Source organism: Ricinus communis, chromosome 7 (assembly GCF_019578655.1).
Source record: "Ricinus communis isolate WT05 ecotype wild-type chromosome 7, ASM1957865v1, whole genome shotgun sequence".
Lineage (NCBI taxonomy): Eukaryota > Viridiplantae > Streptophyta > Magnoliopsida > Malpighiales > Euphorbiaceae > Ricinus > Ricinus communis.
The window spans coordinates 7844101-7857079 of record NC_063262.1 but is presented as its reverse complement, the minus strand read 5'-3'; the positions used below and the strand labels follow the sequence as shown (position 1 = coordinate 7857079).

The 12979-nt window shown below is 33.3% G+C and overlaps 1 protein-coding gene across 2 annotated transcripts; it reads left to right on the top strand.

Annotated features, from left to right (window-relative positions):
- Positions 1–4138: 4138 nt before the first annotated feature.
- LOC8287891 (LRR receptor kinase BAK1) lies at positions 4139–12786 on the top strand. Of its 2 annotated transcripts, XM_002533712.4 has the most exons (11): positions 4144–4810; positions 5772–5904; positions 5995–6066; positions 7227–7370; positions 8587–8658; positions 8764–8835; positions 8908–9020; positions 9412–9543; positions 9618–9959; positions 10706–11100; positions 12158–12786. In XM_002533712.4, the coding sequence occupies exons 1-11, from the start codon at positions 4702–4704 to the stop codon at positions 12470–12472; spliced, it is 1899 nt and encodes a 632-aa protein (XP_002533758.3). In that variant the 5' UTR covers positions 4144–4701; the 3' UTR covers positions 12473–12786. The 2 variants fall into 2 exon arrangements, with proteins under 2 accessions (XP_048232823.1, XP_002533758.3); XM_048376866.1 differs by lacking the exon at positions 8587–8658 and having other exon boundaries at positions 4139–4810.
- The last annotated feature ends 193 nt before the right edge of the window (positions 12787–12979 follow it).

The following is a 12979-nucleotide window of genomic DNA, read 5'->3' as shown; positions in this document are numbered from 1 at the left end:
ACTTTCATTTTTGACATCCAAATAATTACCGTTTTGAACTCGAGGACTATATATTTATATGGTTTGGGATCCACCATATAATTTATCGATAAATGTCTCAAATTATATTTTTATAATATTTAAATACTTTTTGACATGTCTTTTATCCAACATGTTCATGTGAATTAGGTATTAAGTATTTTAATATTCAAGTATTTATTAGGTTAAATAAAAAATTAAAAATATTTAAAAGGTTATAAAAATAAATTTAAGTGTTTATTAGATAAAATAAAAAGTTAAGATATTAAAATAACTAAATAGACAAAGTTTAGGTGTTCTATTTCAAATTGTTTATTCTCATTACTTGATAATTTAGTTAGTTATTTTTTAAATTTCAAATTTCAAATTTCATAGTTTTTTTATTTTAGCTTTTTTCTTTTAAAATTTTAAAAAAAATTCTCTAAAATTTGCTTAACTAGGATAAGTTATGTATCATTTATATTAATCATTTAATTTGAAATCAAATGTCTAGATTAATTCATTATATAAATTTGCCCAAAAATATAAATTTTTCCAAAACTCCCCAACAATTGAATTACTAAAATTCAAAAAAACTTCAATGACAAAAATCAATAAAATGTAAAGAGAAAATTCAATTACCACACATCTAACTCATCAATCTTATCAATGAGTTCCTATAAAACATTAATCAATAATTCCTATATAAAAATTGGGTCATCTTAGTTAGAACGCGATTCCAACTCAAAAAGAGTTGCATCAATAGTATATACTAATAAAGCAGAAAAACGGATGAACAGTGAATGCTACAGTAGTTCAAAACTGATTTTAGGGGTTCTTCTGCCTTTTCACATCCCACGCGTTGCTTCCTCGTCGAACACCAGTCTTTTTCAAAACGGCGTCGTTTGAAAAGAACAATATTGTCTTTGTATTCGTACTGTTTATTTACTAAAAAAGCCTTTGGTACACATCACCCATCCTCAAAACGACATATTTTCCTGAAGGAAAAAAGAATAATTTACCACCGTCGTCCTCACACAACTTTAGAAACTTGATTCTTTTTCCACAATTCATTTTTTTGCTTCTATCTTTCTTCTGTCGACGATATATTGATATTCTTGAACCCAAACTCGTCGGTCTCACACAAACCATAGAATCTCGCTTCTCTTTCCATATTCCCTTTTCTTCTTTTCAGCACTCTTCTGTCGTTGCTAGATTGTTGTTTTTTTTTAAGTGTTACATTACGCATGGGTTTTTTGGCTATGTTTTTCTTATATATTTTTTTAAGATGATTGACTTGGGCGGTTTGATGGGTATTTTAACATTGAAATTGTTCGATCCTGCCCCAAAGGATTCTGTGTGATTCTCTTAATTTGTATGTTTTATTCATTAACAATGATTTGTGTTTTGATTTAGTCTTATGCATCTATCTTCCAATTCGTATGCTATTTGAAATTGTAAGTCATCTAACTTCTGCATTGTTCCACTGGACTCTTTTTCTAGGCATTTTTAGTGAAACCTGCTTGAAGAGTGTTATAATTTAAAGATGAAATCTGCTTTATAGAGAGTTTTTAGATTGGTTATATTAGCAACAATTAAAGTTTCTTTTTAATTTAAACTATATTTTTCTTATCCTTGAAGTACTTAATAATAATAAATTTGTATTCCATTTAGTTGATTATAATCCATGTCCATGCATGTATATTCTAATTCTCTGTTACTTATTTATTTATCCTGATTTCATCAGATGTCACATGGATTTTTTTTCCGATATTCCTTATATTAATGATACTCAATACATTAGATAAACACACGAAAGCATATTTCTTTATATCTCTGTGTGTTTGCCATTAATGTGAGTTTTTTGAGGTTTCTCTAGAATTTAAACCATCGAGTAATGCATGCCATACGGCTTCCAATCTCATTGGTCTAAAATTTATTGATTTACAATCTTAGGCATTATAAATCTTGTAGATTTAGACAATGCTCTTGAAAGGATCAATTTGATATCTTTTTACTGCTGGCTCTGATCATATGTGGATATATGATAGGCAACAATAAAGATTTGTTTCTCAAGTTCTTTTTTTTTTGAGATAAGTATGTTATTGATAGTCTATAACTTGGTGTTTGTGCTGAAATTTGCTTATTTGAGTTTCTATCTATGATTTCACTATAGGTAAGACTATTGTTCTGATGATATTGGAAGACTTGGTTGCAGTATTTGTTGTTCAAGAATGACTTAAAAGAAGCTTTAGGCCTAATAATAGCTTTAAAGTTTGTAACAAACGGTTCTAGAAAAGAGATTAAGCTCATCTTATTGAGCAAGGGAACTTCAAACTCCTCTAGCATCTCTTGAGAAGACATGTGCTAATACATGTGACTTTTATTTCTCAATTGAGACTAATACAATAATTTGTTGTTGGGTACTTTAATCTCTTTACCTTACATTGTTATGATATGCAGTCATTTATTTATGTGAGAAATAAAATCTTGGTAACATAGAATTATTTATGTGATTTTAGAGGTGGCAGTGAATGACAAGGAGAAATGCAATGCAATTATTTTAGAACTGAAGTGGGATAACATAAACTTACAAAGGAAGAATCAAAAAAACTTGCAAGACCACAAATTCATTGAATTATCTTATCATATGTGATGCTTTATGTTCTATTTATGTTTTTAGGTCAAAAATAGAGGATAATGTTTAAGTTGTATTTTGGTCTTTTACATTTGAATGTATTTTAGCTCTTTCATTTTATGTTTAAGATGCTATGTTTCATAAATATCTGTACAATCTCTATATTTTTGTGGGCAAGAATTTATTCTAGACTTGTTTTTAAAGGATTATCGAGCTTAAAAATTAACATGGACAATGTGTTTTAAGACCATTATCATATTATCATTTTTAGTTATTAGTGTTTATCTATATTTATTTTCTAATAGAACAAAAAAATATAAATAATTGCATTTTATATAATTTTTTTAATCAAATATGTAACATTAATAGAAATTTAATGTTATTTTATACATTAATTAAGTTTGGAAAATATAATAATAAAATGAAATTTAAATTTATGCATAAGTATTAGGCCGCAACATCGCATGGCTAATATTACTATAATGAAAGTTATAAGTTGTCTCGAGGGAGGACGGGCGATGTTTTACCTTATGCCAAATGTCAATAGCTTGAGTTTGAACTTGAGTTTGCTTATCTTTAAATCGTGAACTTAGCTGGTTGAAAACTATACAATTATATTTTATTTTTTTAATTTGGTGATTTGATCTATAGTTTATAATTTATTATTCATGAATGTTATTTAGCAATATTTTAAGATGAAATATTTTTAAATTAATGAATAAGTATAAATTTTGAAATTTCCGAAGAAGTCAGCTTAGCAAATTATTGCTTAATCCATAAGAGAAGTAAATGAATATAAAATCAACTACTACACTAATTCACGATCATTTTAAATTTAATAATAAATCTAAGTTTATAATTTCAAATTTCAACATAAGTGCTATTGTAGTCTATTTTTTTTTTAACTCTTATTCAATTGATGTGGTATTTAATATTTTTATAAAATTACTTTTAATATTTTAAAATTAATAAATAATTTTATAAAAGTATTAGATGTCACGTGTTAGCGACCAAGAGGTGAAAAAATAAAAACATAATATTTAGCATTGAAATTTCCAGTAACTTTGATGTTTTTCACTTGATGTTAGGTTATATATTTTGAATTGGGTGTTTCCTTCCGCTCGTAATAATGACAAATGAATCATTGTTTGAAATAATTAGAGAATTTCTTGAGAGAAAAACGAAATTCTGTATAAAAATCTCAATTCATCCGGTCTTTGGACACAGCCAAATAGAAAACTCCAACGCGGAATCCCCTGTTTGGTTAACAAAACATAATCGTTCTATCTATTGTTGGAAAACTTCTTAAGTTTAAGAGTTTAAGTGATGAATTTGAATAAATATCTGCACTAACTAAGGGGGACTGTGGACAATCATGCGTGGGCAGACAGACTTACTCAATGACTAGCAGTAGTAGTAATAATAATCATCAAGAAGATCAAAGTTGTTGACTGAATCCGAGCTGGCATCAGGGGCCCCACTTTCCAAAGACAGACCCCACTTCTTCTCTTTGACTCAAAAACGGTGTTGTGTATGTATGTGCATCACTTTCTGCCTTTCCGTTTGCATGCTTTGACTTGGGCCCACATTCTGCTGAACTCACTGCACCACTGCACGCCACCTTCTCTTCTCTCACTCCAACTCCATCAATAAAGCTAGAAAAGAAACCCCCCAAAAGAAAAAAAATTAAAATAAAAACAATTGAAAAAAATAAAAGGAAAACACATCAAAAGCTATAATCCCAAGCTCTTTTCTTTTTTAAAAACAAAAGTACACAAAAGTTTGGCATTTTGACAAAGATTTTCAAGAATCTTTCTCCCTTCTCTCTTATAGTCCTATCTGCTTTTTTTTTTTTTTTCTCCCCCACTTTTTTGACATGAGATTGAGACCAGCTTTTCGAAACAACAACCCATTTGGTTTTTTTCTTTTATAATAAGTCCCTTGTTGATACTTAATAGTAATAATGGCTTGGTGTTGCTGGTGGGTTGGCTTTCATGCGTAAAAATTTGATCTTTTACTTAAATGAAGTTCCAAGATAGGGCCTTTGCTGATGTTGGTTTGTATGGATGATCAATTTTTCAAGCTTGATGGACAGAAAGACTACTGGGGTTTGTGTTTTGGTGTGGATGATCCTGGTTGTGCACCCTTTTTCAAGGATCTCCGCCAATATGGAAGGTTCTTACTGGTTCTTATTTCGAGTTATATTTGCCTTTGCTTTTTTGTCTTTGAATTTTTTTTGTCTTATATATTTAACTTTCTGGGATTTTGGAGCTGTATAATTTCTTTGATGTTGACTCCTATTGTGGGCCGAATGTTATCTTGGCTTGTTCGTGAGCTGAATTAGACTAGTTGTGAGTGATTTTGTGACAATTTGTTGTTATAATTTTGCAGTTAGGGAATCTTTTGTAATTCCTCTGAAAGTGATTGCTCTACATGATTAGATCAGCTTCCATGAATTGATTTATTGATTTGTTATCATTTGATAAAGCTGTCATTTTCCTGTGGTATCAAATAGTTTATGTTGATTATTTTGATTTAACTTAACTAAATTTTATCCCTTCAAAGATGGGGAGTATGCTTTCGGGTGGTAAATGCTACTTTCTCTTTTCTCTATATCGTGCTAGTGTTTCAATTAGTCATCACCATAGTTCATTTTTCCGACTTATGAAGTACTATATTCTCTTGCATTTCGCCCTCATAGGTTGGAAGCTTTTACGTGTAGACTGCAAATTGTATAATTGCAAAATGGATCCTACTGAGGTTAGATTATACTAGGAGTGACAGATAACCTTTCTTCACCAATTGATACCTTTCCCATGGCATGAATTACTGGAAGATACCCTGTCCAGTTTCCTTATATATGACCATCTTTTGGTGGGCTACACACTGTTAATCCTTGAAACATATAGTTAGATTAAAGTTTTCCTATAGAGCTTAGTGTTCCATGTATGCAATCATAAAAAATTTATTGAACAAAGTATAAGTACCACAATGGTTTTGAAATTTTGCTGTTGGACAATCACGGCATATTCTATCTTATTCCTCAGAGTTGATTAGCACCAAGTTACTTTATCCCTATTTTGATGGATCTACAAGTTTCTCTTTGTTGATTGATGATATTTGCATGTGAAAGCAGGTGATGCTTTGCACAACCTCCGAACAAATTTACTAGATCCTAACAATGTGCTGCAGAGCTGGGATCCTACCCTTGTTAATCCTTGTACCTGGTTTCATGTTACCTGCAACAATGAAAATAGTGTTATCAGAGTGTAAGCGACTTCTTTTATTGACATTTTTATTCAGAATTTCTGCAAGTTTGTATTTCCCGTGATATAAGTATGATTTCTTATATTATGCAGTGACCTTGGAAATGCAGCACTATCTGGTCAATTGGTTCCACAGCTTGGCCAGCTTAAGAATTTACAGTACCTGTAAGTGATAGCTAACGAAGTCTATTAGCTATTCACTTGGATATCATGTCTATTAATATTGCTAAGTCTCCTCTTTCACCATTCTCTTGCATCTCTCAATCTCTTCTGGTATCCTTTATTGAAATTTTGATATTGCCTTCTTTTTGTATTTGCAATGATCTAATATCGTGAAAAATTTATTGTTATTGTCAAATGTCAACAGTAGCTATCTATTAGACCTTCTTGAAATATGTGAGTTGGCAAATCGTAATGATAGGGTAGTTTCTGTACCCTCATTGAAGAATGTCTTTTTTCTTTTTTCCAGTAAAAGGGTAACAAAGGGAAAACAACCATAAATAAATGGAAGTATTCTTGGCCAAGTTACAGGCAAGCTTTTTTTTTTTTTCAAGTTTATTTCTGATGTGAAGTTGCTAAATGGAGAACCTCGCAACCTTTTCAGCCTAATTGATAACTGGCAGTAATTTTTACCATAATGAATTTTAGGGTGTCAATGTTTTCAGATGAAACTGATCTTCCAAATATAGTGAAAGCTATTATCTGTAGAGTGAATCTAAAACCGTCTAATTGTTTTTTGCATGTATTTATAGGCCCTTAATAGTCCAGCAACTACAGCAAAAAAATTTGACTAATTGACTAATTCATATAGAAGAAAACAATTTTTTTTTCTTTGCTTGTCACAGGCTATAGCTGTTCATCCACAAACTCTGAGAAGTTACTTCCGTATCTTATGTGTTTTCTTTATTTTTATCATGTGATTATTGCTTATGAGAAAATAAAATATCATCTTCCTTGTTGAATATTCTCGTCCTGTAAGAAAAGATGAAACTAATGCAATAACTTACTAACGCATAGATGACTAGTACTTTCAGAATTATCTTAGTGATTGCATACTTTCAAAACCACATTGCTTGAAGTTAAAAGCTTGACTTTGGGCTTGTCCACTGATTTCATTTGTAGTCTATACCTTGTCCAAGCTATGCGTAATCACATTCTAAAGAAGTAGTTTTGTGCTTGGACACATGCCCATATATTATGTTTTGTTTCATTTACTTATTGCGAAAAACTGGAGTGTTATTTGGTTTTGTTTGACCTATTTTATTATACACTGCAGTATTAGACACTCCCCTTGATGATTTACGATATTTATCATCTTATGACAGGGAACTATATGGCAACAATATTAGTGGACCAATTCCTAGTGATCTTGGGAATCTAACAAACTTGGTGAGCTTGGACCTTTACTTAAACAGTTTCTCTGGTCCTATTCCAGACACATTGGGCAAACTGACGAAACTGCGATTCCTGTATGAATATACCTCCTTTCCCTTACACTATGCAATATTTCTTATACAATATGTTAAACTTTTTATTCCTTGAAAAGATATTCATTTATCAAGAGATGCAACTTGCCACAAAGCTTATTTTTCATTTGCGAATGCTTTAGACCATAATTATGCTCAATGTTACATATAAGCATAAGCAACAGTTTAAAGAGAGCCAATCATGTTCCTTTTTTTATTTGATTTTTTTTTTTTTTTTTTTGAGGTTGAAATACTCTACACCAATGGTAAAACTAAATAATGGCTTTGATCAATAAGACTATTTGCTAGTTAATCTGGTGTATTTGCATACTTGACAATTCTATAAATTTTTCTTGGGTAACACCTAGCAGTCTAGCACTATAAAGATTTTACACAACAAGAATTCAAGGGCTGGTCTGATGTTTAGCATTTTTTTTTCTTTTATCAACAGCTGTTAGTCACATAAATCATAAAATGACTGAGAAGTAGAGTCCTCCAGGATGAGAAGAAGAATCAGACAGGGAGGGAGAGACATGCCAGTTATTAGGTGTCTCTTTCTCTCCTTTCTACTATTTCTCCAAAATAAAAAATCTATCCTCTTTTTATGTTGAAGGTGGACTTATATCCACACAATCATGATGATTTTCCTTCATTTTGTTTTTGAAAAAATAATCTATTATTTCTCCGTCTTGAAGGTGGAATTCTATCCATGCAAAAGGGTGTTAGAACATCAAGAAGCAACTGACATTCATATTAATAGGTTTAGAATTTTAATAAGAACGTTGCTAATTAATATTTTGTTGCCAATGAGACTCTTTCTAATCATTGTGGAGTGGAGCATCCGCGTTAAGATTATTAAAGAAAAAGTTGGTATTAGCTTGATAATAGTCAGTAAGATATTCCATCTCTATTTACACGGAAGCACTAAGCAAAATAGCATACAAGTTGTTGCACAGGTCTTTGGGCCGCATTGTTTTACTTTTTGAATTGTTGTTCAGATAATTTTATGGATTGTATCATTTCTGATAGTAGAGATTCTTTAAGAATTGCTACTGAGGTCACACTCAGCCTTTCTGCTTTCTTAGACTTCATCACACTTTATCATAGCTTATTATCTGTTTATGTGGGTGTATTATGTCTGTTAAATGCAGCATGGTCTATATTTGTATATAAGAGTGGATCTTAACATTTATTTTTTGGTATGTCTATGTAAGGATAGTCGACTCAACAACAATAGCCTGTCAGGTCAAATACCTATATCCTTGATTAATATTACTGCGTTGCAAGTCTTGTGAGTGCTCGTTTAAATTCAACTTTTTCTTTTCTCTCTCTTCAGCTGTTAGTGTCTTCTTGTTCAAAATGATGCACTATTGACATTTTACAATGATGGTGGCAGGGACTTATCAAACAATCGTCTGTCAGGACCTGTACCAGACAATGGATCCTTTTCACTATTTACTCCCATCAGGTTCTCTTGAAACTATATGTATGTTGTTTGACTAATATGGATCAATTAATTATTCTGATTAACATTTTGCAGCTTTGCAAATAACTTGGCTCTATGTGGACCAGTTACTGGAAAGCCTTGCCCAGGATCTCCACCATTTGCTCCGCCACCACCATTTGTTCCAACATCAACTGCTCCATATCCTGGTAGTCTGCTATACCAATAATAAAGAAAAGAAATTTGGTCCTATCCTCTTAGTATTTACTCTTGCATCGTTCCTGTAACCCGAATTTTATTTTCAAAGAAAACTCAAGGTGAAGATATTGGAATTTAGTTTAACTGAAATAACGACATTTCAGCAGCTATTGTTCTGCTTCAAACTGTAGATTGACTAATGCATAAAAAATTAGAAAATGCAATGGAGATCAATATTCTTTCCATCTTCTTTTTTTTTTTTTTCTCTCTTCTGTTTTAAGCTTATTGCTTGATCAGTAAGTGGAAATAGTGCTCTTGTTCTTGAAGTTGAAATCCACAATGCTAGCATGGGTTCTGCAATGATGATATGCATGCAAGAACTCAATTATATTATCATTTCAGGAGAAAATAGCCCCACTGGAGCAATTGCTGGGGGAGTGGCTGCTGGTGCTGCTTTACTGTTTGCTGCTCCTGCTATTTGGTTTGCATATTGGAAACGAAGGAAGCCACCAGAACATTTCTTCGATGTACCTGGTTTGTATTTCACATTCAAAATAGATTAGCTGTGATGTTTGGAACCATAATGTGCTTTTGACTTTGTACCTTAGGTGAGGAAGACCCTGAGGTCCACTTGGGACAGCTTAAAAGGTTTTCTTTACGAGAACTTCAAGTTGCAACAGATACTTTTAGCAACAAGAACATTCTGGGCAGGGGTGGATTTGGTAAAGTGTACAAGGGACGCTTGGCTGATGGCACTTTGGTGGCTGTAAAAAGACTAAAAGAGGAGAGGACACCAGGAGGGGAATTGCAGTTTCAAACAGAAGTGGAAATGATCAGCATGGCTGTTCATCGGAATCTCTTGCGGCTGCGTGGCTTTTGCATGACACCAACTGAACGACTGCTTGTTTATCCGTACATGGCTAATGGGAGTGTTGCATCATGTCTAAGAGGTAGTGCTTGTTGGCTATCTTAGCTCGACTTTGCTACCATATATTTCTTTATTAAAATAGGAAAACCTGTCTTGTTAAAGGGAACTGTTGGGGCTAACATGAATTCTATAATTATTAGCTTGCAAGAAAAGGATACATATATAAACCATAATGACAAAGCTAAACTGGGTGTAGCAGCTTCAGTGGATTAGTTCACCAGTAATTTCAGACATCTGTAACAGCTTGCAATGTCATGGTAGGCCAATATGCTGATATCTTATGGCCGCTAACAGAACCTGATCTCAAGTGAATATCTCTGCCGCCTGCTTGTTCTAAGGCTTGATGCTCATTCTGCAATTATATTTAGTTATAGCAATATTTAACAACTACTATGCTATGAGCCTTATCGAGTGGCGTCCATTCATAATCTCTGTGATTTTTATATTAGTGCTTTAATGCAACTTCTAGTCTATTTAGCATTGTGGCCCTAATTGCTTTCATGAAAAGCATCCTTTAGATGTATTGCAAAAAGCAGCTTGAAACTGCAAGCTGAATTGGAGTTTTTAAACTATTAACATATCAAATTTGCTTTTTTTTTCTTAATCTGGAAAAATCCCAAAATAGACTCTTTCAGGTTTTGCTGGTTTATATTAGTGGTACACTATTCTACTTGAATTGCTACTGGATTGGATTCTATAACAGAAATGTTTCTTTGCTTTTTGCTAATGGAATATATGACATTTGATCCTTTTGATTCATTCTTACAGAACGTCCCCCATCAGAAGCCCCTCTTGATTGGCCAACAAGGAAGAGAATTGCACTGGGATCTGCAAGGGGCCTTTCTTATTTACATGATCATTGTGATCCAAAGATTATTCATCGTGATGTGAAAGCTGCAAATATATTATTGGATGAAGAATTCGAGGCTGTTGTTGGTGACTTTGGGTTGGCTAAATTGATGGACTACAAAGATACCCATGTTACAACCGCTGTACGGGGGACCATTGGGCATATAGCTCCAGAGTATCTCTCTACAGGGAAGTCATCAGAGAAAACTGATGTTTTTGGTTATGGGATCATGCTTTTAGAGCTGATCACTGGGCAGAGAGCATTTGATCTTGCAAGGCTTGCAAATGATGATGACGTTATGCTGCTAGATTGGGTAATGCACTGACCACTTTCCTATCTGCATGTTATTTCTCAGATGCTTTCTGATTTTACCACTTGAAGCTAGTAAAGTCTCGTATGTAATTACTATTGAGTGTTGCATCTGAGGTAATGGTAATATTATTGGTAACTATACAAATAGAGCTAATGTTATAGGCTTTGCTCAACTTAAACAGGAACTTTTTCGTTTTCTAACTGTTTATATCTACTTGTCTGGTTTCTGCCATCATTGATTCATTCAAGCTCTTTTTTTTTTTTTTTTGCTTTTATTTTATTTTCTGAAATTTTTAGTTCTTAAAATTCCAGTCAGTAATGAATGATATTTTGTTTCTTACCTCCTTTGATCTTTTAGCTTAATTCCTGCTTCTTTATGTGCTTTCATCAGCCTCCATAAATCTGATAAGGAATTCAAACTTTTAGTGAGACCTAAAAGCCAAAGCTAAAGGCATGATCTCTGCTCCATAAGGAATTCTAGCTTGTGCCTGAACTTAGGAGGATATGGGAGCTTGTTTGAATGCCTCGTGGAGTTCACATTTCAATAGCATATTTGGAATGAATTTTTCATGTTAAATAGACTCATCCAAAAGTAGATGGTGCCATCACTTTAACTATTATCTAGGATTGGTTGGCAAATTACTTATGAAATGCGTATGGTTTCTGGGCTTAGACGTCCTTTTCCTCTCAAGTGTTAGTAGCAGGTTGTGACTGCCTCATCTGTATTTAGGAGTTTGTTCACAAATTTATGCAAACAGCATAATGTACCAATTAGTTTGTCTTGGGGTACCCAAGTGGGGCTTAACTATAGATGACCTTCTCAGTGTTTTATGTCAGTCTTATTTTAACTTCTTATATCACTGAAGATTGTACCTGTAGTAGCATTGCAGGCTACGCAGTACGCATTAAGGGAATCAAGTCTCAGATCATGAGTCATAAGTCAACCGAAAAATTTATCAGTGCTTCTTGTCGATTTTGTTTACGCCTCTCATTTAGTAAGATGTGCTTGCGCCTTGTTTTTTTTGTTTATGTTACTAACAACTCTGCAACTTCTGCAGGTTAAAGCCCTTTTAAAAGAGAAGAAGTTGGAAATGCTTGTTGATCCAGACCTGCAGAACAATTACGTTGACACTGAAGTAGAACAGCTAATCCAAGTAGCATTGCTCTGCACCCAAAGCTCCCCGATGGAACGACCTAAGATGGCAGAGGTTGTGAGAATGCTTGAAGGTGATGGATTGGCTGAAAGATGGGAAGAGTGGCAAAAGGTAGAGGTGGTCCGCCAAGAGGTGGATTTGGCTCCATCCCGGAGCTCTGAATGGATCCTGGACTCGACCGAGAATCTCCATGCTGTAGAATTGTCTGGTCCAAGGTGACACATCCTGTTCAATAGATTAAAAGCAAAAAGAGGAAAGGAAAAAAAGATCACTCCTTTGCTCTTTCTGAATGTCCTTCGGGCCTCCTCCCTTTTTCCTGCACTCTCATACTTCACTAAAGCACTGTAGTCTGTGTCGGAAAACATAACAAATATCATACTATGTGCATATCAATGTACTTACCTAATAGCTATTGCTTCTGGTCTTTCTTAATTTTCTAAGATTTGACATAGTAATTCAGACTTCATCAGCAGAAATTTGTATGATGACCAGTGAAATTTATTCTTCTTATTATTATTGTTTCCCCTTGATTATGTTCTTATTCGTTGTAATCTTTTTTAAAATCTTTATTACTCCTACTATTAACTACGTTGGAATCATTACACTTGCCCTCTAGCAGCCTTGGATTGGCATCTGCCTAAGACAGGCTAAACAAATTTGTAAACATTACTAAATATGACTACAGCCTGCGGCCTCCGGCTTTTGGAGGAGTTCATTTGCAGTTGA